This window comes from Panthera pardus, unplaced genomic scaffold, assembly GCF_024362965.1.
Source record: "Panthera pardus isolate Hobbes unplaced genomic scaffold, ASM2436296v1 HiC_scaffold_11, whole genome shotgun sequence".
NCBI classification, from domain to species: Eukaryota; Metazoa; Chordata; class Mammalia; order Carnivora; family Felidae; genus Panthera; species Panthera pardus.
The window spans coordinates 71,646,758-71,672,140 of NW_026526666.1; the positions used below are offsets into that span (position 1 = coordinate 71,646,758).

At 48.4% G+C, this 25,383-nt stretch overlaps 1 protein-coding gene across 2 annotated transcripts; it reads left to right on the forward strand.

Moving 5' to 3' along the window:
* Positions 1 to 4,401: 4,401 nt before the first annotated feature.
* On the forward strand, positions 4,402 to 25,139 carry TMEM53 (transmembrane protein 53). Of its 2 annotated transcripts, none has more exons than XM_019429029.2 (3): positions 4,402 to 4,510; positions 20,077 to 20,198; positions 24,411 to 25,139. In XM_019429029.2, the coding sequence occupies exons 1-3, from the start codon at positions 4,450 to 4,452 to the stop codon at positions 25,062 to 25,064; spliced, it is 837 nt and encodes a 278-aa protein (XP_019284574.1). In that variant the 5' UTR covers positions 4,402 to 4,449; the 3' UTR covers positions 25,065 to 25,139. The 2 variants fall into 2 exon arrangements, with proteins under 2 accessions (XP_019284574.1, XP_019284575.1); XM_019429030.2 differs by lacking the exon at positions 4,402 to 4,510 and adding an exon at positions 20,467 to 20,587 and having other exon boundaries at positions 20,085 to 20,198.
* The last annotated feature ends 244 nt before the right edge of the window (positions 25,140 to 25,383 follow it).

Consider the following 25,383-nt stretch of genomic DNA (forward strand, 5'->3'; position numbering starts at 1 on the left):
GAGAAAATGGCCTGAAAAAATCAAAGCACATGAAATTAAAATCCGGATTAGGAACCATGGTCCAAATTGGTTTGTTTGTGGCCTTTTAACCTTGGCAAAATCTTCTGCAAGGACGACAAACCTACTTTGTCTTCAGCCCAGAGTGGACTCTTTGTTTTTAATTTCCTCTCCATTTTCAGAGGTGATTAATAAATCTGGACTCCCCCACAAATCATATCTATAGCAGACAAATGGTTCTTCTTCACGCAGGGAAACTAAGATCACAAGATCTCAAAAACCCCAGCTATTGTACTAAGTCAAAAGTCCTTAGTGACAAACGAGCAGAGGTAATAAAACCCAAAAGGTCACCTGGTCTTGTTTCTAAATAAAATTTCTCAGAGGGCTTTCTTTCCCTAAACCAAAGACACGTTTCTAAAAGCAAGAAGCCTCTAGAGCATGGGCTGCCAGCCTGGCTCCCTGTCCCCAGATGGCCTTGGAGACAAGGCAGTCAGTGTCCCCTGTTCCTGCAGGCTCCATCTGCAGAATGGGAGAGAGATCTTCTCCTTGGGCTCCCATCCTAACTCCTCACTCTTAGCTCCCCATTCAGAAAGAGAGAGGGAGGGAGAAGAGAGACAGAGAAAGAAACACTCTCCTTCTGACCTCAGGCCTAGCCAGAGGGTGTCCTGGCCTTTACTTCTCCCTCAGGGCAGATGTACTACAGTTTGTCACTTCCTTCTCTTAGTCCCTTCCTTCTGCTCCCCATTCATAACTTCTTCACAGATCCCTCCTGCCACCCATCACTTCCCTACAGACTCCATGTGCCCCATCTTTCCCCCAGTTTATTTTCCCTCCATCCTCTCCCCAGAGACCACCTTTCTCCCATTTCCCTCCTGTGAAACCCTCTGCCTTCATCCTCTTGCCAGACCTACCCTCATTCTCTACCCAGACCCCAATTTTCCTCTCCTAGATCACTTCTGCTTCCGATCTCCACTCCACAGACCTGCCCTCATGCTCTCCCCACCAAACATTAACTCTCTAGGCCAACCATCATCTTTCTACCCATGGTCTCCTCACCCCTGCACTGCTCTGTGCTTCATCTTCCCTGACCTGATTTCCTATCCCTCCTTCCTTCCCAGCCTCTTTACTCTGCCCTCAAAGGCCTTTGTTCCCAATCAGCAGTCTTCTCCACCCTTAGCTTCTCCACACTTGCTCTGCCTCCCCTCAGCCTGCCCCCAAAGTTGGCTCTACTCCAGGTGCCACTTCTGCAGAGCCCTCCCTGGTGGAGGCTGTTTATATTCTTATACCCCAAAAGTCTCAGGATTGGCAGGGGGGCTGGGGTCTCCTCACCAAAGCCCAACCCAGTTCCTTATTCCGCCTCTTTCTTGTAAAAACCCTTGCTACTTTGAGGGTCATGCCACTCTAATGTATTGACCATTATCCCTCCTCATATTCACAGCATCACCTCAAGCATCAGACTCAAGAACAATTTTCTTAATCCATCAAGGACTTTGGTACCTAGCTCACAAGCATCCTTTTCCCTCCTCAAGTCCTGCCATCATCTGGGGGGCTGGCCATGTCAACATCTTGACTGTCTTCTATATTCCACTCCAGCTACCCACTCCCATGGCTACATCCTGGACCTTGCCATCAGCTGGACCTAGTCAAGCTTCATCACTCCACTTTCTGATCACACCTCTCTCATTCAACTATTTCCAAGATAAGGGATCTCTGACTTCACTGGGACCCCCAGTCTATAACACTTTTACACTCTCCCATGCAGTTTAGGTGCTAAGCTCTATCATCTCGACCCATTGCAGGATCATCCACCTCTTTGTCCTTCCATTTCACCACCTGATGAAACCCAAACCTGGACCGATTGAACTAACCTCTCTGCACCCCCCACTAGATGGCTGAATACTGTTGGGGAAAAATGCTTATCACACAACCATGCAGACTGCTGCTGCTACAATGAATGGTCACGGACCTCAAGAGGCCTCATAACTGCCCAGAAATCTGTATGCTGCCTCAGTCATCATGTTGCCATTGTTCACTCACTGAGGCTAGTTCAATCTTTCTCTGCTCTTCTCAGACCTTGCATACCATCTCCCATCCCACTCTCACTGGCTGATATCATGTCCCCATTTCACAGAGAAACTAGACACCACCAAACAACAATTTCCTCAACTTCCTGCCACGAAACCTACTAATGTACTAATCTCTCATGCTTCCTTCTTGTCACAGTGCAAATGTCCCTCTGCTTTTCCAAGTGAATTTCTCCACCAATGCTTTGGATTCCCTCCTATTCCTTTTCTGGGGGTGCTACCTTCTCACTTATCTCTGTAAATTTGCCTTTTATTCCTTTTGCTGGATCCACGCCAAAAGCATTTTCTCATCTGAATAAAAATCTTTGCCTCCTTCCTATTGCCTTCTCTCTTTTTTCTTGGAAAGAGCCAAATGTCTTGAAAATGTATTGTACAGTCTTCACTGCCGCACCTTCACACCCACTTCTCGACTCACGGTAATTTGACCTCTCTTCCTATCACTTCCACTGAAACTGCGTTTGCAAAGGCCACCAACGACTTCCTTGTTTCTAAATCCAGTGGATTTTTTCAGACTTTATTTTACTTGATTAGTCATCAGCCTTCAACACTTTCCTGCCTTGGCTTCTCAAACAGCACGTTCTACCACTGATTATCTTACCATTTAGGATACTTCATCTCCATTGACTTTGCAAGTTCATCCTCCCTTGCAGACCCTCAGACTCAGGGGCTTCTCAGGACTATGTCCTAGGCCTTCTTCTCTTCTTACTCCTGTATATACTGTCTGGAAAGCCCAACAAATCCATCCACCCGTGTGGCTGATGTCTACAAGGCACTACAGACCACCACATTTCGATTTCTAGTCTAAACTAGAAATCTTGCAAGCTCCAGTCAGGCATATTTCACTGCTGCCTCAACACTTCCACTTGGATGTCCCACTGGACTCATCAGTCCCAAAACTTACCCTCTCCTAAAAACTTTGCTATCTCTTCTTTCTGTGTGCTCCAGCCAGGAATTTAGAAGTCATTCTTCACTTCTACTTGCCCCATCAAGCACCAGGTCTGGTTCTTTTTAGCTCACAAGTGTCTAAGGAATCCATCCCCTCCTCTTCATTCTTTAGGCCACCATAATCTTTTCCCATTACTGAAACAACTTCCTAACTGGTCTCCCTCCTTCTCCCAATCCCCAATTCATTCTCTGCATTGATCTTTCTAAAACACAAATCTGATTGTTACTCTGTTGTTTAAAGCCCTTCAATGACTCCCCACTGTCCTCAGGATAAAGTCTGAACTCTTGTGCTTGTGGCTATAAAACACACTGGAAAATTTTTACCATCTACCTATAAGCTCAGAGCTGAGTGTGGCATCAAAGACCCTCCAGGACTGGGACCTAACTGTTCTTCCAAGGTTTTCACATTAGTATCTCCTCTGGCCAGAAGATGCTCAAGATTTCTGGCACTCACCCCTCAGTTTCCTCTCTTTGAGGAAGGAGTCTTTTGTCTTCCCTATCTCCACAGTCTTTCAAGGCCCAGCTCAAGAGACATCCCCATTGCCATAAATGTCCCTTCAATACTTTCTGAGCCCCTAAAATCCTTAGGGCCTACCCTTCTGTAGTATTTATCCCTCACACAGAATTACAGTTGGTTCATGCATGGTTTTTTTCCCTCTCCTTTTAAGATGTATGGAAGTCAGGGCCAAAAGCTTAATCCTCCCTAGAGCCCACCTACATAACAGGTGCTCAATAAATATTTGTTAAATGCATGAATAAATGCAAGAAAACTGTACTCGCTAGCTCCTTTGTGCCCCCCATGAACAGAGCATTCTCTAGAGTCTCCCCCTTAAGACACCACTCCCCTGTCTACCACTCACCCCACCAGCCAGAATACGCCTGAACCCACTGGGTAGAGGATGGCCGGCACGCGTCCTAGGCCGTTTTGTACGGTTTTCTACCTCCAGCCCTCGGAGCTGCGTCTGGTAAAGGATGGTAGAGGTAGGAGATGATGTAAGTCAAAGGGCACTGCCGTCCACCTCGTAGGACAAGACACGACCGGGAAGGGAAACCTTCCCATTTCCAGAATACCGTAAATCTCCCGCAGACCCTCTTACCTACACTGGAGGGTGGGGCCTCTTTCCGACTGGCGTCCCGGCTGACCAATAGTGGACCCAGATCAGGAGATCCAGCCAATGGCTGAGAAGCAGAGATAGACGGGGCGGGGCATGGTTGCTAGGGCCTACTGGTGGGGTGCGGCGAGAGGCTCCGAGAGAGACTCGGCGGTTGCTAGGACGGGAGGTCACAGAGCGCGGCTCAGAGATTGGGCAGCGACGGGAGAGGTGGGTGGTGATTGGGCGGTGCCCGAGAGGCTGCGGGTGAGGCGCGGGCGCGCGAGCGGGAGTTCCGGCGGAGGCCCGTGCTGAGTGCTGGCGCCTTCACCATGGCCTCGTCTGAGCTGGACTACACCATCGAGATCCCGGATCAGCCCTGCTGGAGCCAGGGTATGGAACGACGGTTGGGTCCAATCGTGGGGAGGTAACCGAGCGAGTCTGTGGGTCGCAAGCATAGCTGTGGCTCCTCCCCTCTCGCGGCACCGCCCTCTCGCGACCCGCCCCCTCACGGGGTCCCGCAGGTCCTAGACTTTGTCGGGCCCACAGAGCCCCGCCCCTGTACAATCCCCGCCCCCGGAGTCGTCTCCGGGTCCGAGCCCCGCCCCTTCCCTGCGGCCTGGGCTTTGTTGAGGGATTTTTCTGTCTTTTCGGTTGGAGATCTCCGGTCTGTGCCCTCTTTTCTCTCGCAGCTGAGAGCTGCCTAGGACAGGGGTTGTCCTGATTCGTTTGTTTGGGGTCAGGCTTCCCACTTCCAGCCTCTCTTCGGTGGTTGTGGCTGGAGGACCCACCCGTTATTTTCCACCCACTGTTTCCCCCGGGGGTCCTTGCAGAAGCCCGGGACACAGGACTCATCCCTCCCACTGTCCTTCACAGTGGCTAACCGAGCAGTCTCTGCTGTCAGGTAGAAGTCGGTTCAGATCCTCCCTTTTTGTAGTTGGGTGACCTTTGGCAGTTTCCTCATGTGCAAAATGAGGCTACCGATAGTAACCTCCCTCCCAGGGCTGTTGGTTACACAACTGAGGTAATTTGTGTAAAGGACCCAGCATAGTGTCTGGCATGAAGTAAGTATAGTGATTAGCATTACTCCTCCCTAGAGTCATATCATTAAAGAGTGGTGTGTGGGAGGCTCCACAAAATGAGTAGCCTGTAGAGCAGGCCTGGATCCTTGCAGTGAGAGTTGAATTGGGGCCCCAGAGAATGGAAAGTCTGGCCTCGATTGGGAATTTTAAGAGAGGAGGCTTGAAGTACTGAGCCCAGCATGTCTCTCCCTGCATTAGTTCACATGGCCTTTCCGCCCTCCAGTCTCACTGCCAGCAGCTCAGCCTCTTGTATGGTTACCACAGTGATCTTTCTTAATGTAGAGGTTTGCTTTTATCACTGGTCTGCCTAAAACCCTTCAGTGGCTCCTTACTGCCCTCAGGATAAATCAAGTCCAGGGTCCTTAACGTGGCATTCAAAGTCCTTCGTAGTTTATCAGCCCCTGCTTATCACTTAGATCACTGTGTCCTTCCACTGTTCAATTTAAGTTTTATGTTCTGGCAACACAAACTGCTTGTGATTCTCCACACACTTCTTGCTTCTCTGCCTTTGCTTCTGCTGTTTCCTCTGTCTGGAATGCCCTTTCCCCTCTGCTGCCCCACACCACCCCTCCCTTGTCCTTGTCCGTTTCATCATTGAAGGCTTAGCTCAGATGTTGCCTCCTTCAGGAGAGCCTTCCCATCCCCTCCCATGGCATCTGTTTTACTTGGTTGGGGTCTAGGAGGAGAGGGCAGCCGCTAGGCTCCTACAGGACAGATGGCTCTAGACCAGATGTATTTCCTTAGAGCTGGGTATGTTGGCATAGGGCTCTTGAGCTTACAGATGTAAAAATGCTTTTGAAAGGTTTTGGCATCAGGGGGAGGTGAAGCCAGTTAATATTATTGCCCTTGGAGAGCCACCAGCCACGAGAAGGGGTAGAGCTGCCGTGGTAGGGCAGGTGTTCTCCCTCAGCCCAGGTGGGCAGCCTGCTGGTCTTGGTTCACAGTTCACTTCTACCTCCTGCTGGTTCTATGGCTTTGGCAAGTGACTGAGCCTTCCTTGGCCTCAGATTCCTCCACTGTAAAATGGGAATTGTAATAGTGTCTGCATCATGAAATTGTGAGTGCTTACAAGGTAGGGACTGGGTGTGTGTGCCTGGCATGTCTGTGTGTTTCCTCTATTTGTGGCTCCCCTCACTGCTTGAGGAAGCTGGGTCCTAGGGGGCCATTTAGTACTGCGTCCTTCTACTAGCATGAGGGTGTTCTGTTGCTTCAAGACCCTTCCCTGATAGGATGCTTCCTCTCAAACATCCTGGACTGCTGTCGGTAACTGGGATTGTTAGAAAGCACTTCCCTTTCTTGAGCCACAACAGGCCTTCCTGTCATTTCTGCTTTCAGTTCAGCATTTGTTGTGTCCTGGCCACGGGTTAGTTATTGGTGCCTCAGAAGTGACTCAGGCAAAGGCTCCATTCAGGGAGCTGTGGTTTGGGGGAGGAGTGAGGGTTTATAAGCAGGTGGTTTCACAATGATGTGATAACTGCAGGGCTCGAGGGTCGTGGTGGGTACAACACAGCAAGGTAGTCTCTCTTCCTCTGTCTTCAAGAGGTCAGCTCAGGGGTTGCTTGGGTGGCTTAATCGATTGAGCATCCGACTTTGGCTCAGGTCATGATCTCATGGTTTGTGAGTTTGAGCCCCACATCAGGCTCTCTGCTGTCGGTGCAGGGCCTGCTTCAAATCCTCTGTCCCCCTCTCTCTCTGACCCTGCCCTACTCAGGCGCGCTCTCTCTCTCCCTCTCTCTCTCAAAAATAAACACTTAGAAAAAAAAAAAAAGAGGTCAGCTCATGCCTTCCTCACATCTCTCTTCTCCTAGAGAAATACCTGTAGGGCCTTCAGCTGTCACTCCTCTGATGTGGTCCTAAGAACCTCCTCCTTCTGATGGCCCCTCTGGATTGGCTTCAGTTCATCATGCCTTTCCCTCTTAGAGTGCATGCCCTAGAGCTGAGCTGGAACGTGGGACCGCAGAAGGAGGTCACAGCACCATGATCCCCTGAATCTGTCTGCAGAGAGCTCTTTCCAGGCCGACATGGCTTCACACAGGGATACTCTGTGGGGATCCTGGAGATTGTCTTTCTTTTGCAGTTATTGTTTAGTGGTGGAGAAGTGTATAGGACAGTTATATTTGGTTTCCAGAATATCTTTTCCCTGTATTTAAACATCAAAACTGCAGTGCCTGGCACTGCGGTGAGTGACAGGCGAGCAGCTGCTACTGGCATATCAGTTAGCTAGAAGGCAGCTGCACACCTGCAGTTGTTCAGAGCCCAGGCTGGGCAGCCCAGGATCCTTCTGCCGGGAATCCCACCAGCCAGTGTCTGTGGTTGCCCATGCTGGGAGGATAGTCCGCCCGGTCCTTTGCTGAAGCTGCTCCCTTGCCCTGGTGTCTCCCTGCATCCTGGTTCTCTGACCAGTGATCCCCTCCCCCTCCTAATACTCTGCTCCTATCTCGTTTCCTTGGAGAAGGTTCTGTTCTCTGGTTCTCGTAGCAGGGATCCCTGTCATAGTGCTTTTGACGGTTTTGCTCACTGTTGTTAGGGGCTGGCAAGGATGAGGTGCCAACTAGGCTGAATGGAGTCACTTGGCGGCTCTGTGGGCCTGAGCCAGAGATGCTCTTGACATTCCAGGCCGAGGCTATGCTGCCCCTCCTCCCAGCCAGAGAATGGTCAGCCAAGTCCTGCCCCAGGGCCCCCCCTCGGCTTGCTGGGAGCACTATATTGCTCTCATGTTCAGTAAACATTTTCAGAAATGATTGGTTCACAGGGTCTGGACAAGGGCTCATCTTAGAGTACAAGGAAGGCCTTCGGAGGTCACAGAGAGGGGAAGTGACGGGTGTATTGTAAGCCTAGGCTTTACTGTGAACCTGGTCTTATGTCAGCACTAGCAAAAAAAAAAAAAAAAAAAAGTGTGTCCCAAGAATGGCCAATTAACCCTCAGGAAGCTTTCACTGGCCCTGGGAAACAGTCTGGAGTGGTTTTGAACACCATGGTGGGCTCCAGGCATTGAGGTGGCTTCCTGGAGAACAGTGGCCCAAGGTGACCGAAAGCTTCACAGAGCCGATGGTGAGCAAAGGGAGTGTGGAAGTAAGAGCGCTGGAGAGGCCTGAGGTGGCCTGAGCTGTCACACCAGAGAGGCCTTGGAGGCCCAGGTGAAGACTGAGTTGGGACTTGATCCTCTCCTTGCCTGCCGGCCTCCTAAAGGCATTTTTTTTTTTTTTTTTTGAACAGGGGAGTTTATTTACAGACATACCCTGTCTTATTTATTATTGCTTTGCTTTATTACCCTTCGCAGATGTGGGTTTTTTTTTTTTTTTTTTTACAGATTGAAGGTTTGCTGCAACCTTGCATCAAGCAAGTCTCTGGGTTCCATTTTGCCAACAGCATTTGCTCACTTTGTGTCTGTGTTGCATTTTGGCAATTCCCATAATATTTCAAAAAATTTTTTAAACGTCCATTTATTATTGAGAGACAGAGATACAGAGTGTGAGCAGGGGAGGGACAGAGAGAGGGGGAGACACAGAATTCGAAGCAGGCTCCAGGCTCTGCGCTGTCAGCACAGAGCCTGACACGGGGCTTGAACCCACACACCACGAGATCATGACCTGAGCTGAAGTCAAATGCTTAACTGACTGAGCCACCCAGGTGCCCCAATTCTCATAATATTTCAAAATTTTCATCATTATTATATATATTTTTGGTGATCTGTGATCAGTGATCTTTGATGTTACTATTGTAATTGTTTGGGGGCTCCACAGACCCCACCTATATAAGATGAATGTTGTGCGTGTTCAACTGCTCTACTGACCACCATTCCACCTTCTCTCTCCCTCCCTTTGGGCCTCCTTATTCCCTGAGACACATTATTGAAATTAGGCCAGTTAATAACCCTACAGTGGCCTCTAAGCGTTCAAGTGAAAGGAAGAGTTACGAGACTCTCACTTTAAATCAAAAGCTAGAAATTATTAAGCTTATTAAGGAAGGACAATGTGGAAAGCTGGGATAGGCCGAACACTATGTTTGGCATAAGCCAAACAACCAAGTTATGAATGCAAAGGAAAAGTTCTTGAAGGAAATGAAACGCGCTACTCCAGTGAACACACGAATGATAAGAAAACAGCCTTATTGTGGATACAGAGAAAGTTTGAGTGGTCTGAATAGAAGGTTAAACCAGCCACAACACTCCCTTAAGCCAAAGCCTAATCCAGAGCAAGATACTAACTCTCTTCAATTCTGTGAAGGCTGAGCGAGGTGAGAAAGCTGCAGAAGAAAAGTTTGAAGCTAGCAGAGGCAGGTTCATGAGTTTTGAGGAAAGAATCCATCTCCATAACATCAAAGTGTAAGGGGAAGCAGCAAGTACTGATGTAGAAGCCACAGCAAAGTCATCCAGAAGACTTGGCTAAGATAATTAATGAAGGTGGCTACACTAAACAACAGATTTTCAATGTAGATGAAACAGCCTTATATTGGAAGAAGATACCATTTTGGACTCCCATAGCTACAGAGAAGTCAGTGCCTAGCCTCAAAGCTTCCAAGGACAGGCTGACTTTTGTTGGAGGCTAAGGCGGCCGGTGACTTTAGGTTGAAGCCAATGCTCATTTACCATTCCAAAAATTCTAGGACCCTTAAGAATTATGATGAGTCTACTCTTCCTGTGCTTTGTAAATTTAACAAAGCCTGGATGACAGCACATCTGTTTACAACATGGTTTACTGATAGTCTAAGCTCACTGTAGAGACCTGCTGCTCAGAAAAAAAGATTCTTTTCAAAATATTACTGCTCATTGACAATGTACCTGGTTACCCAAGAGCTCTGATGGAGATGTACAATGAGATTGATATTGTTTTCATGACTTGATAACACAACATCTATTCTGTAGCTCATAGATTAAGGAGTAATTTCAACTTTCACATACCATTATTTAAGAAATGCAGTTAGTAAGTTTATAGTTGCCACAGACAGTGATTCCTCTGATGGATCTGGGCAAAGTAAATTGAAAATCTTCTAGAAACGATTCACCATTCTAGATGCCATTAAGAATATTTGTGATTCCTGGGAAAAGGTCAAAATAGCAACATTAACAGGACTTGGGAAGAAGTTGATTCCAACCCTCATGGATGACTTTGAGGGGTTCAAGACTTCAGTGGAGGAAGTAACTGCGCATGGGGTAGAAAGAGCAAGAGAACTAGAATTACAAGTGGAGCCTGAAGGTGTGACTGAATGGCTGCAATCTCACTGATAAAACCTGAACAGATGAGGAGTTGCTTGTTATGGAAGAGCAAAGAATGTGGTTTCTTGGGATGGAATCTCCTCCTGGTGAAGATACTGTGAAGATTGTTGAAATGACAACAAAGGATTTAGGATATCACATAAACTGAGTTGGTAAAGCAGTGTCAGGGTATGAGAGGATTGGCTTCAATTCTGAAAGAAGTTCCCTTGTGAGGTAAAATGCCATCAAACAGCATTGCATGCTACAGAGAAGTCTTTCGTGAAAGGAAGCATCAACAGATGCAGCAAACTTCCTTGTCTTATTTTAGGAAATTGCCACAGCCACCTCAGCCTTCAGCAACCACCACCCTGACCAGTCAGCAGCCATAAACTGAGGCAAGACCCTCCACCATCAAAAAGATTATGATTCACTGAAAGCTCAGATTTCAGATGATGGTTAGCATTTTTTAGCAATAATGTATTCTTAAAGATTTTATTTATTTTTTAAAAGTAACCTGTACCCCCAATGTGGGGCTCGAACCCACGGCCCTGAGATCAAGGGTCACATGCTCTACAACTGAGCCAGCCAGGTGCCCCAGCAATAAAGTATTTTTAAATTAAGGTATGTACATTGTTTTTTTTTAGACATAATGTTAGTGCACACTTACTAGACTACAGTATAGTATAAACACAACTTTTGTATGGACTGAGAAACCAAAAAATTCACTTGACTCACTTAATTGTGACATTTGCTTTATTGGGGTTGTCTGGAAATGAGCCTGCAATATCTCCAAGGTATGCCTATATTTTTTGAATCATAGTCTCTTTCACACATTCATAAAACCCTTTCTAATTTGTCTGCTCTGTACCAGGTGCTGTGCTAGGCTCTGGATTTGAACTCCAGACCTTTACAAGCTTCCCTTCTCTGAGGTCTCCAGGGTTGCTGTTGTACTTACACTGTTGACCATGTCCTGCTCGCGTGCCAGGCCTGCCAGGAGCACTTCTCATGATTTTATTAATCACAACCACCTTGTGAAGCAGGGGGTGCTCTTACGCCGATTTACAAATGAGGAACAGAAACCTGGGGGAACTCAAGTATCTTACCCCAAGTTATCCCAGCTTTCAACTCTGGAGCTCCACTCCTAAGCTAGTGCATGCAGATTTCAGTTGCCGTTAGTAAGTGTTGTTTGAATACAGTTCCATTTCTAGAAAACAATTAAGGACACACACAGAAAGAAAGAGGTGTCCAATAAAGTCTTTTTATAACAGCAAAAATTGGAAATATCATGTCCAATAATGGGAGATTGTTCACCACAAATTATGAAATATTCTACAGTCGCTCTGTAGCCACTAAAAAGAGTGGTGTAGAAAAATATAAACTGACAGGGAGAGATGTTCACAATATATTGCTAAATGGAAGAAAGCAGATTACAAAACTGATTCCATTTTTATTAGATATTCATTTTCTCCTTTTCTACAGTAAGCATGTGCTCCTCGTGAAGGGATAGTATCTTTGATTTATTGAACTCTTTCTTTGTGCCAGCTACCATGCTAAGCCCTCTATCGTCATTATTATATTAGCCCCATTTCACAGATAAGGAAATTGAAGTTTAGAGAACTTGCTGAAGGTCTGTTTCACAGTTATTTGTGGCAGAGCCACAGATTTGAACTCAGATAAGGTTTTATTTGTATTTTTTTTAAAGTTTTTATTTTAATTCTAGTTAGTTAACATACAGTGTTATGGTGTACAATACATACATATGTACGTATGTACAAAACAACATACAGTTTCAGGTGTACAATATAGTGATTCAGCAATTCCATACAACACCTGGTGCTCATCAGGACATGTGCCCTCCTTAATCCCCATCACCTAGTTCCCCCATCCCCCCAGCCACCTCCCCTCTGGCAACCATCAGTTTGTTCTCTATAGTTAAGAGTTTGTTTCTTGGTTTGTCTTTCTCTCTTGAATTCAGATATGATTTTATATAGTAAGTACTCTTTTTTAAAAAATTAATTATTATTATTATTATTTTTTTTTTGGAGAGAGAGAACACATGCAAGTGGGGAGGGGGCAGAGGAAGCAAGAGAGAATCTCAAGCAGGCTCTGAGCTGTCAGTGCAGAGCCCTATGTGGGCCTCGATCCCACAAACCGTGAGATCATGACTTGAGCCGAAATCAAGAGTTGGATGCTTAACTGACTGAGCCACCCAGGCACCCCTGTTATGTGATTCTTGATCTTGGGGTCATGAGTTCGAGTCCCATGTTGGGGTACGGTTTCTTTAAAAAATATATATCAGGACTGTGAGAATTTAGAAGGTATTTCTGAGGAAGCAGAAGAAACCGAGGATCTTTTGTTCTTTGCATTTTAAAAAGAAAACAGGTTCTTTGCCTTTTGATTCTGGCTTACAGAGAAAAAGCACATATTGTGTCACAGACCCTTATGCCTCATCAGCCTTTCCTTTGTCTTCTCCACATGCCCCTGGGATAGACACAATCTAATTTATGCTTTAATTTTATCACTTGGACTGTTGTACAATATATATATTTGTAATTCTTGTATTATTGGTGTCAGTGTTGTTTTGTTGAGTTCCAGAGGACAGGGAGCCTGTGAGATTAAATTGTTTTGTGGGTGCTCAAGAAGTGCCAGGGTTGAAAAGAATACTTCTGCCTTTGCCAAGAGGCTAAAGTAACATTTTTTTAGTGGTCATTTATTTATTTTTGAGAGAGAGAGCACAAGCAGGGGAGGGACAGAGAGAGAGAGGGAGACACAGACTTTGAAGCAGGCCAGAGCCTGATGTGGGGCTTGAGCCCACAAACCGTGAGATCATGACCTGAGCTGAAGTCAGAGACGCTTAACTGACTGAGCCACCCAGGGGCCCCTGGGCTAAAGTAACATTTTAACTCTCATTGCAAAAGTGATACATACTGATTTTAGAAAATGGGTAAAAAATATCAGGAAAAACCATTTGCCTCTAATCCCAGAAATAATTGCTATTAATATTTGATGTGTTTTTTCTGTTTTCTTTAAATTTTTTTTAAATATTTATTTATTTTTTGAGAGGGAGAGAGAGAGAGAGAGAGAGAGAGCGAGCACGAGCGTGAGCTGGGGAGGGGCAGAGAGAGGAGACAAAGAATCTGAAGCAGGTTCCAGGCTCTGAGCTGTCAGCACAGAGCCTGACACGGGGCTCAAACTCATGAACCATGATATCATGACCTGTGCTGAAGTTGGTCACTTAACCAATTGAGCCACCCAGGTGCCCCTTGATGTGTTTTTTTCTATGCACAAATATGTGTGTGTGTGTGTGTGTGTGTGTGTGTGTGTGTGTATTCTGTTGTATATGCTGCTTTTCAACTTGCTTTTTCACTTAATGTACTATTAATTAAAAAAATTTTTTTTTCAAGTAATCTCTACACCCAATGTGAGGCTCAAACTTACAACCTTAAGATCAAGAATTGCATGGTCTACTGACTGAGCCAGTCAGGCATCCCTATTACTATTAATTTTTAAAAATAATAGCATTATTGAGATATAATTCACATACCATAAAACTCACCCTTTGAAGATGTACAATTCATTGGGTTTGAGTATATTCACAGAATTGTGCAGCCATCACCACTAACTCCAGAACATTTTCATCACCTCAAAAGACACCCTATACCTATTAGTAGTCCCTCCTCATTCCCCCCTTCCTTTAGCTCCTGGCAACTACTAATTTACTTCTCTATGGATTTACCTATTCTGGACATTTCATATAAATGGAATCATACAATATATAGTCTTTCATGTCTGGCTTCTTTCACTTAGCATATATTTTCAAGGTTCATCCATGACTTGTAGCCTGTATCAATACTTCATTGCTTTTTATGACCAAATAGTATTTCATTGTATGGAGATATCAAATTATTTAATTATTTACCTTGAGAGAGAGAGAAAGAGAGAGAGGGAGAATGTGCACACGTGCATGCATATATGAGTGGGGCAGGGGCAGAGGGAGAGGGAGAGAGAATCTTAAGCAGGCTCCACGCCCAGTGGGGAGCCAGACAGGGGACTTGATCTCACAACCGTGAGATCGTGACCTGAGCTGAAATCAAGAGTCGGTTGCTTAACTGATTGAGCCACACAGGCACCCTGCAAATCCTTTGCCCATCTTAATTGGGTTGTCTTTTTATTGTTGAGTTGTAAGAGTTTTCTTGTATATGCCGGATACAATTCCCCTATCAGATATATGATTTGCAAATATTTTCTCCCATTCTGGGGCTTTGATTTTCACTTAAAAATGTTGATTTATTATTTCTTGAGAGAGTGAGAGTGAGTAGGGGTGGGGCAGTGAGAGAGGGAGAGAGAATCCCAAGCAGGCCCTGCACTGTCAGCACAGAGCCCGCTGTAGGGCTGAATTCATGAACTGTGAGATTATGACCTGAGCCGAAATCAAGAGTCAGATGCTTAACCGACTGGGCCACCCAAGCATCCCTTGTTATTTTCACTTCTTTGATAGTGCCCTTTGAATTTTTTTTTTAATGTTTATTTATTTTTGAGACAGAGAGAGACAGAGCATGAATGGGGGAGGGTCAGAGAGAGGGAGACACAGAATCTGAAACAGGCTCCAGGCTCTGAGCTGTCAGCACAGAGCCTGACGCAGGGCTCCAACTCACGGACCGCGAGATCATGACCTGAGCCGAAGTCGGCCGCTTAACCGACTGAGCCACCCAGGCGCCCCGATAGTGCCCTTTGAAGTACACATGTTTTTAATTTGGATGAAGTCCCAATTTATCTATTTTTTTTTCTTTTATTCCTTGTACTTTTGTACATGTCCGAGAAACCATTGCCTAGCGCAAGGCCACAAAAATTGACTCCTGTGTTTTCTATAGTTTTAGCTCCTACGTTAATGTTTCTGATTTTCTTAAGGTATTATTGAGTATTTTCATATGATTAAACACTTTTCTTTCTTAGAAGTGGAGTTGCTATGTCAAAGATCGAATGTTTTTGAGACTTTTGATACAGGTTCCAAAATTGCTCTTGTCCCTGTCATTTCCCTCTGCCCTCCCACCTGGCTTCCACTGTTCTGGTTCAGGCTTCTGCCATCTCTTGCCTTGCACGTTACAGCAGCCTCTGTCTGTTCCTAATGAGCACTGCCCATGCAGTGTGATAAGTGTGGTGGCACGGTGATGACAGGTGCTGTGACAGAACAGAAGAGGGGCATCTAACCAGTCTGGTGATTTGGGGTGGAGGATGAAAAGGGGTTGAGGAAGACATCAAGGGAGACTTCCTGGAAGCAAACAGTGAGCTGACTCAGCAAGTGGAGTGGGCATTAGCAAAGCATGAACATGGAGCATCAGCATCCCGGGCTGGGGAATGAGGAGCATGTGCAAGGTCCTGGAGCGGGGCGGGGCAGGGTGGCATGGTGGTCCAGAGAGATGGACGTTGACTCTGCCACTTCTTGGCTCCATGTTCTTGGGGAGAGGGACTTGCTCTTCTGTGTTTTAGTTTTCCCATCTGTAAAATGGGGACATTAGTAACTAACTTCTAGGATGATTGCAGGACCAAATGAAGCCCCATATGTTGGGGTTCTGGTTGGGGTAGCCAGTCCCTGAGGAGAAGCAGGTGGAAGAGGTCAGCATTGGATCTGTTGATGTACAGAGGGAGCTATGTGTACACGTTTGGAGCTGAGGTAATAGAGATTTGGTTAAGGCTAGGGGATTGGGGGGCACCTGGGTGGCTCAGTCAGTTGACCGTCTGACTTTGGCTCAGGTCATGATCTCGTGGTTTGTGAGTTCAAGCCCCACATCAGGCTTACTGCTGTCAGCGCCGAGCTCGCTTTGGATCCTCTGTGCCCCTTTCTCTGCCCCTTCCCTGCTTGTGTTCTCTCAAACATAAAGAACCAAATAAATAAATACAGACAGACAAACAGACTGGGGGCTTGGATTTTCTTACCCAGGGTGCCGGCTGGGATAGTGGTGACAAGCTGGTCTCTAGACCACTTGGGTTTGGATTCTAGTTTCACTGATTATTGTGTAACCCTGAGCAAGTCATTTATTATCTTTGTGGCTTAGTTTTCCATCAGTGAAATGAGAATAGTAACAGTACATTGTTCATGGGATTGTTGTAAAGATTAAATGAGTTGATAATAAAGTGCTTAGAGAGTGCTTGACATATAATGCTCTTTTCCTGTTATCATTATTGTTTTTCTTTGTGATGGGAAAGAGGGGGAGGTAGGAGCTGGAGGGAGATGTGGAATTCAGAGAGGTCTGTGATGGTTTAGGAACAAGGTGGATTTGATTGCCTCTGCAGGGTCATGGGAAGTCCTGGAGTATAAATGAGAGATGGAGCCAGTGCTTGAGTCTTGGCCCTGGGGGCAGCAGCCACGGCGGGGAGAGGGTGATACGGCCAGTGGAATGAGCATAAAAGGAACAGGGGCTTTTATAGGAGGATGGAGGAATCATGATCTGGATGTGGCAATAAATAACAATAGCCATAACAATTACTTTTATTACTCTGGAAAGGGCAATGGGTAACAAGAAGAATGCCAGCTCTTTCTCCTTGGATCCATCCTTCACTTTGCAGCCACATGTTCATTCCAGCACGTGTCTCCCGAGTGCCTGAATGGGCCAGCTACAGGGCTGGGCACTGGGGGATGTGGGGATAAACACGACACACTCAGTGCCCCCCTTCACAGAGCCTGCCAGCTAAAGGGAGAGATAGACATTATATAATTGTGTGAGTTATTAATACAGATTGGATTGTGCCACTTCCCTAATTCCAGGATCATCATTTGTTCTCTACTGCTGTGGAATAAAATCCCAACTCGTGTGCATGGCTTGAAAGGCCTTGCAGGATTGGGCCCCCGGACCTGCTCCTGGCAGCTCTCCCAACCACTGCTTCTCCTCACCCAGGCTTCTAGCCCTCCCCCCCCCCCCACCCCCCAGGACTGCTTGCTGGGCCTCAGACCAACTGCAGCATCTCCAAAGCCTCATGCCCTCTCTCCACCTGGCAGCTCCTAACGGGCCTCAGGGCCAGCACAACAAATGTGTCTTCCTTCGGGAGATCTTTCCCAGTCTCCGTCACTCTCAGCCATGTTGCCAAAGCACCTTGGACCTCTCTGGGTTGTAGCCCTTGAAATATAGAATCAGAAGGGGCACCATGGCTCTGGTGGGAGGAGGTCAGGGTGAAGGCTCCAGTTAGGAATGGGTCACAGGAGGAGATTGTGCCGGGGGAGTGGGCATGCCTGCAGACAGGAAGGGCACCTGTGGCTCAGGGGCAGCCTCGAGGGCCTGGCTTGAGTGGAGGGGCCAGTTGCCTCCCATTAGGAGTAGTACGGAAAGGCTGGGCTCTGGCCGTAGGCAGTGTGTTCAGGGTGTCCGTATTCTGAGAGCTTCTTCATGGAAATGCCTATCTAGGGGAAGGGTCATCTCTACTTGAGTTGGTGAAGCCAAGGGAACCTGTAAAACCTGGTGGAGCAGAATGGAGTTTCACATCCAGCTTTGGGAGGGGGCAGGTCAGAGGCCCAGGAGAGGCTGTTTGAACCTTGTCCAACTGGGAATGCACCAGTGCCACTGGTGGGGGCTGGCCTTAACTTCAGGAGGCCACCAGGGGGTGTGACATCCCATGGCTGCCCTCTCTGTATTTGAGATAAATGCCAAGGCCCTTTGCTGGTGTCTTGGTGGTGGCCTAGGAGGGGACCGCTATAGGCTGGGGGAGGGGAGCCTATGCTCAGACAGTTGCACAGAGGTAAGGGGGCCTCCCTGGGGCAGGTCTCAGACATCTAGTTCCTGGGTCTCAGAGATTCAAAGGCATATCCAAATGGGTGGCTGTTGATTGCTACCCCTGAGACTGCTGTAGCCTGAGCTTCATGGGGAGTCATCCCCAGCAAGTCCTCCCCAGATATGGCTTCTCCACCAGAAGGGCCAGGGCAGTCGAAGAGCTGCCCTGGCAGGGGGTGGGGACACCAGGCTGGGAAAGGTGGTGAGAATTTTTGGAGTGGCCTGGTGTAGGACCTTCTCCCTTATCAGAGGTCAGGCCAGCATCAGGGGAGCCTGGGAGCGCTGGCAGGCATCAGAAGGGACTGAGGCGCTGGCAGCTCCTGCTCCAGGCTGAGTTGCGACCCAGCCTGGGATCCCCATGGGGGCGGATAGTTAATCTCTGAAGGCCAGAGTCACCACTGCTGGAGAGCAGGCACATTGAACTTTTCAATCACATTAATTTCCACAGGAAATTGTTGTCTTCCTTTTGTCCAAAGGTTAGTGATTTATATTTACCATCCTCTTAACTAGCCTTGAAATTTACTGTTGCCGGGTCACCGCTGGCATCCATAAATCTCGAGGTGGCAGCTGAGTATTGCCAAGTGGCTTGATACTTGGAAGGGCACACCCTGGCCCTTTTGGGAGGGCAGATAGCTAGTAACAGACAGTCCCCGCACGAAAGTCCCCCTGACTGGGCGGGTGCTGGCTTAGCAGGGGGAATGAGATGAGGTCTGACCAACAAGGTTGCAGGGAGGCCTCTTTGAAAGCAGCCGTAAAAGAAACAGCTGGCTTTGTGCCTTAGCATATCACCGAAGGAGACATGCTTCTAGTTGTGGGTGGTGCTCGTGGCACAGGAGGTCTCAAGTGGCTTAGTTAGGATGGGGAGCAAGGGCCACATTGCCACCTGTGTACTTCCAGTGTGACCTTAGACCAGTTACTTAAGCACTTTGTGCCTCAGTTTCCTCATCTGCAATAATATGCCTCCTAGTGTTGTTAGGAGGGTTAAATCTCAATAAATATTGGCGATTATTATTCTCTGGCAGGACAGGATGGGTGGATTGGCATGGGCCCTCAGAATCAGTCTGCTTCACCTCCCTGTTGGTGCTGTCCTAGCCATTTCTCCTTTTAAGATCCTCTTCTTCCTGGGGCTCCTGGGTGGTTCAGTCGGTTAAATGTTTGACTCTTGATCTTAGCTCAGGTCTTGAGCTCAAGAGGTTGTGAGTTCAAGCTCCGCGTTGGGCGTGAACTGTACTTAAAAAATCCTCTTCTTCCATGTGCTCGTGAAATTAGAACAGGGCTGACAAACTTTTTCTGTAAAGGGCCAGTAAGTATTTTAGGCTTTGTGAACCACACGATCTCTGTTGCAACTACTCAGCTCTGCTGTTTTAGCAAGAAAGCAGCTACATACACTAAGTAAATGAGTATGGCTGTGTTCCAATAAAACTTTATTGTGGACAGCCAAATTTGAATTTCATATAAGTCATATGTCACAAAATACGATTCTCTTTTTATTTTTTAAACTATTTAAAAATATAACAACAATCATTTTTAGCCTGCGGTTTATATAAAAACAGACCACGTGTCACAATTGGCCCATGACTTGTAATTTGCTGACATCTGGATTAGAAGGTGAAATTGCATGGAGAAAGTCCTCACTTACTTTTCTCACCTGGGCTATGTCTTTGAGTTACTAAAGAAAAGTGCCCTCTTGTGGGTTTTTCCAGTGACCCTGTAGTGCCTCCTAAGAGGCTTAAATGCCACTTGAGGCAGGACAGAGGAGCGAGCCCCGTGGGAATCAGAGGCCCAGGGGCTGGCAGGATGCCTAGGTCTGGCACCTGTTGGTTCCCTGCCTACAGCTAGAGTGGTGCTGGCTCTGGACTGGCCAGTCACCCTCACCCCACATGACAGCTCGGTGCTGACAGTCCCACTGTGTCTGTGTTTCAGAGAACAGCCCCAACCAAGGCGGGAAGGAGGTGGGGACACGACAGCCTTTGGTGATTCTCTTGGGCTGGGGTGGCTGCACCGACAAGAACCTTGCCAAGTACAGCGCCATCTACCACAAAAGGGTGAGTACTGCAGGTTTGCGGACACCCAGCCCATTGGGGCGCTGCCCCCTGTGGCCCCTCTGTGGGGAACTCAGCCTTGGCCGCCCTCATCCCTGGGCTGCAGTGTGGCAGGCCTGGGAATGGCACGAAGAACAGCCTGTGAGGAAGATGTTGGGGTCATGGGCATTTTGGTAGGATTATCCCTTCTTGATGCTGCCAGCTCTGTTGCCTGGTCTGTCTCCCTTAGCCCCCTGACCTGCTTCCCCTTCCTCCTCCTCAAACCCCACAGCAGCCCAGCCCTGATGTGCTCCCAGCTGTGGAGTCAGCCCAGACCTCAAGTCTGTTGTTGCCCTGATGGGCAGCAAAAGCCTGGGCCAAGTGTGCTGGGAATTTTCTCCTTTTCTGACCAGGTGAGTTTCTGTCTTAGGTTGACCATGGACCTTCACATTCCCATAGTAGAAGGGCCTCTTGGAAAAGTGATTCAGGCTGGAGGTTCTTGCTTCTTCTTAAGCTACCCCAAGAGTTGGATATAGAGCTACTGGTAACTGGAGAGAGGCTTAGGAGGGCTGGGTTATGTTTTGGAAGCCCCTTTCACATCTTTGGCTTCTGGCCTGGCCCTGTCTTCCTCCGCCCAGACCTCCCAAAGCAGGGAGACACCAGTGCGGACAGCCCTAGGTGCCACCTGGAAGCCCTGGGCTGAGGAGTGGGGAATCTCCTGGGAGAAAGGCCAGGCAGTACCCTCTGCCCCCTGCCTCAGCCTCTCTCCACTGACCTTTGTCTGCACTGTGCATGAAGTAGATGGTGGCCCTGGAATGGGAGAAGGGTTGGGGGAAACATGTAGTTCTGAGCTTGAGGCCTTCCCCCACCAACAAGGCTGGTCCTCGGGCATTGCTGTTTATGAGTGGCCTTGCTCTGTGGGTAGTTTTAGCTACTTCTGAATTCCACTCACTGGGCCAGGCTGGTTTGTCTGGCTTCTCCAGTGGACTAAGATCCCTGAGGGCAGGTGGAAGAATAGGAATAGGTGAGTGTGGCCAGAACAGAGAATGAAAGAAAGGGCAGGTGTCAAGAGACGAGGCTGGGAGGGTCCTGGGGGGATTTAAGCAGAGGGTGATGTTAGATCCCAGGGAAGGCAGTGGGGTTGAGTTGGCAAGCTGGTGGAGGGGTTGTCTGGGAAAGGAAGGGGGTCAGGACAGGATGGGTATGGAGAAAAAGATTTTCCAAACCCATACTTCTAATACTTTATTATTTAAAAGAAAAGAAAAATACTGCATCTACACATAGAGATGACCTTTATCTGCTCGTTAGTGCCCATCCTTTCAGCTTTTCTCTGTATCTTTTCTTTACCTAAACCACATCTGTTGACTACACTATTTTGCATCTTGCCTTTTTTCAGATCATGATCCCCACCTTCCCATGTTAATCTGTTTTTATCTCTTCTAGTTCCCAGTCTGTATTCAGGTTCTTCCGCAGTCCCCAGAATGTCTTTTATAGCTGATTTGCCCAAACGAGGATCCAATCCAGGATCACCCATGGCATCTAGTTATTTTGTTCCTTAAGGCTCTTTTATTTTTTTAAAGGTCTTATTTAATTAATTAACTTTTTTAGAGAGAGAGCGAGCACGAGTAGGGGAGAGGGGTAGAGGGAGAGAGAGAGAGAGAGAGAGAGAGAGAGAGAGAGAGAGAATCCTAAACAGGCTCTATGCTGAGCATGGAGCACCATGTGGGGGTTGATCTCATGACCCTGGCATCATGACCTGAGCTGAAATCAAGAGCTGGACACTCAACTGACTGATCCACCCAAGCGCTCCTTATTTTATTTTTTAAGATTTTATTTTTAAGTAATTTCTATACCTAATGTGGGGTGAGTGCGTGATCCCAAAGGTGCTGGAAGGAAAGTACGATGGGCGCTAAAAGCTATCATGGGGTTTGACCATTTGGGAGAGCATGGGCGACCTTCGTGAGAGTAGTGTAGGGGAGCCAGTGGGAAGGGGTGAAGCGGAGAGGGAAGGTGTCAAAGACCGTCTAGGAAGGTGGAGAGAGAGGGTGGGATAGAGTTAGAGGGGGACACAATGAAACTGCAGAGGATTTTTTTTTAATGAGGTTGGTTTGCTAGGAATCTAGAGAGAAGAGACTAAAAATACAGGAGAGGGAGGCAGGGACCCTCAGCAAGGCCCTGGGGCCAAGTATGCACAGAGATGGAGAAATGCTTGGCTGGAGGGGCAGGGGGACACTGGGATCTGATGTGCAAGGACTTCTAGGAGCATGTGATTGGGGAGTTGGCAGCAGAGATGCCAGGCACCTGGGAAACCTCGAAGTGAGGCCCAGACCCACGAGCGGGTCTCTTGTATTTTGGCTTGGCATGTCATGCCCTTCACGGGGGGTGGAGGTTGTGTGCGCTGTGTGTATGCTCACAGGTGACACGCAGTTGGAGGGCACATGCTGTGCATATCCTCATAGATGGCGTGTTCACAGGAGTTGCTGTTTGTGTCTGCACCACCAGGTAGTTCTGCATGTGACGCCTCCAGCAGGGGAGTGTGTGTGTGTGTGTGTGTGTATACTCTTGAAGGGAGTGCAGCAGGCAAGTGTGTCCCCGCCAGTGGTGTGGGTGCTTGTGGGTATGTACAGCTGGCTATTGCTTTTTTGTGCACTCACAGATAGTATGGTAGGTGCACGTGAGTGAGTGGTGGGTGCCGCGTGTGTCTGCCTCTGTGGGATGGTGATGTGGGTGGGCTTTGTTTAGTCCTAGGAGTTGCACGTGTGTGGTGGTGTGATGTGGGAGTGTGTTTGCATTTGTGGGCAATGCTGTGTGTCGCATAGGGGGGAAGACGTTTCACATCCCACTGGGAAGTCAGAACAGAGCACTTTGTGAAGTTTCCCAGAGCCTGAGGGGGCAGGTGGCATTGGTGAGCCCCTCTGCAGAGTATCAGAAAGGGGGCTTAGGCATGCCAGGGCCTTGGTAAGAACAGTCAGGAGGAGTTGGGGCAGATGTCAGATTGGAGTCAGCGGGAGGGATGAAGTTAGGGGGTTAATGGCAGGATTGTTTCAGCCGACCATTGCGTTGAGCTATAGGTCATTCAAGTACTGTGGCCGTATGATGTTCTCATTATCACTCCTACCATTACTGATTGCTGCTACTGTTTACTTTGTGCCAGGTGCTGTTTTGGGCACTTGAGATGCATTTTGTCATTCAATCTTCATAGCCCTGTGAGATGGATGTCATCCTAGTTTACAGTTGGAAACACAGACTTGGGAAGATGAAGGAGGCTTCTTTTTGCTCGTGCTGTTAAGAGGTGGTGCCAGGAATTGAATCCAGACCTGTATGACCCCAGAGCCCACCTAACAGATTCCCCTGACAAAGGGCCCTTTGTCTCTGGAACAGGACAACGAGAGGGGATTAGGATGCAGGCTCATGGCTTTGGCTGCCTTTTTTAACTGACCTAGAAGAGGATCTATCTGGAGATTTTGAGGCATACTTGACCCAGGCATTGCGAGGTACAGAAGCCTAAGAGTTTGGCTCAGATTTTAGAATTTGAGGAACAACAGTGTTTACTATATTTGGAATTTCAGGGCGAGTGGGAGGAGTGATTCCGGGCCTTGGAACCAGATAGATTTGGGTGCCAGGCTCCTGTGCCAGAGAGTATGGACTCTGCTCTCAAGGCCCTGCTGGAAGGTGGCAGTGGCCAGAGACTGACACGATGCGGGGTCTAGCTCACGAGTGGCCTCTGGTGGTCAAGACTGGGGCCTGCAGGCTATAGCTCCTGCGTTGGGTCTTTATGGGGTGGGGTGTCGGATGGTCCTCCTTGGGCCTGGGAGCGTGGGGATAGTGCTGAGCTGAGTCACTGCAGCAAGGTGTAGCCAAGCAGTGAGGCCGTAAATATGTCAGAGTTGAGCAGATGAGGGTGTAAGGGGGAGGTTGGGAGGGAGACAGGGTGTGGGCCAGAGTGAGACTTTCTTCTGGTCAGCTTAGATATCTCCAAAGCGAGCTCCAAGCCTCACGTACCGTGCCAGGCTGAGTGGCCTTGGCCAGCATGAAGTGATTATTCCATAAATGGGCCTTGAGTGTACCTTCCACTCTGGAAGGCACCCGCATCTGTGAATGGTGAGCTGGTGCCTGGACACTGCTAGGCCTGTGGGCCTCTGGCATTTGGAGCTTCTGGACATCTCTGACCTAGCGGTACTCCCCTACCCCTACCCCCATCCCCGAGGACCGACCAGGCCTCTCTCCTCTCCCCAGGGCTGCATCGTGATCCGATACACAGCCCCATGGCACATGGTCTTCTTCTCCGAGTCCCTGGGCATCCCTTCACTTCGTGTTTTGGCCCAGAAGCTACTTGAGCTACTCTTTGATTACGAGATTGAGAAGGAGCCCCTGCTCTTCCATGTCTTCAGCAATGCTGGTGTCATGCTGTACCGATACGTGCTGGAGCTCCTGCAGACCCATCGGCGCTTCTGCCACCTGCGTGTGGTGGGCACCATCTTTGACAGCGGTCCTGGTGATAGCAACCTGGTGGGGGCTCTGCGGGCCCTGGCAGCCATCCTGGAGCACCGGCCTGCTGTGCTGCGCCTGCTGCTCCTGGTGGCCTTCGCCCTGGTGGCAGTCCTGTTCCATGTCCTGCTCGCTCCACTCACTGCCCTCTTCCACACCCACTTCTATGACAGGCTACTCGATGCAGCCTCTCGCTGGCCTGAGCTCTACCTCTACTCGAGGGCCGACGAGGTGGTCCTGGCCAGGGATGTGGAACGCATGGTGGAGGCACGCCTGGCACACCGGGTCCTGGTGCGCTCTGTGGACTTTGTGTCATCTGCACATGTCAGCCACCTCCGCGACTACCCTGCTTACTACACAAGCCTCTGTGTCAACTTCATGCGCAGCTGTGTCCACTGCTGAGCTCCTTCCCCACCCAACACCCACCCAACTTACCCCTACTCCAGAAATAAATGCCTGACACCTCCCCACAACCTATATCCACGAGTGGGGTCCTCTTCTGCTTCACCTCCCTTACAGCCCTCTGGGACTTCGTGGTCCCGCAAATAGAGAATCCCCATTGAATTTTAGCAGCCTCTACCCCAGGGACTGTGGTGGTCTGTTTATCCCAGGATCCTGGCGGGTGGGAGTGCCTGGACAGGTCTCTGTAGGAGTCTTGCAGCGGCTGTGTTTGGACAAGTGTAAGTGAGGCTGCTAATTTCTGTGGCAGTTAGGCTGTGTA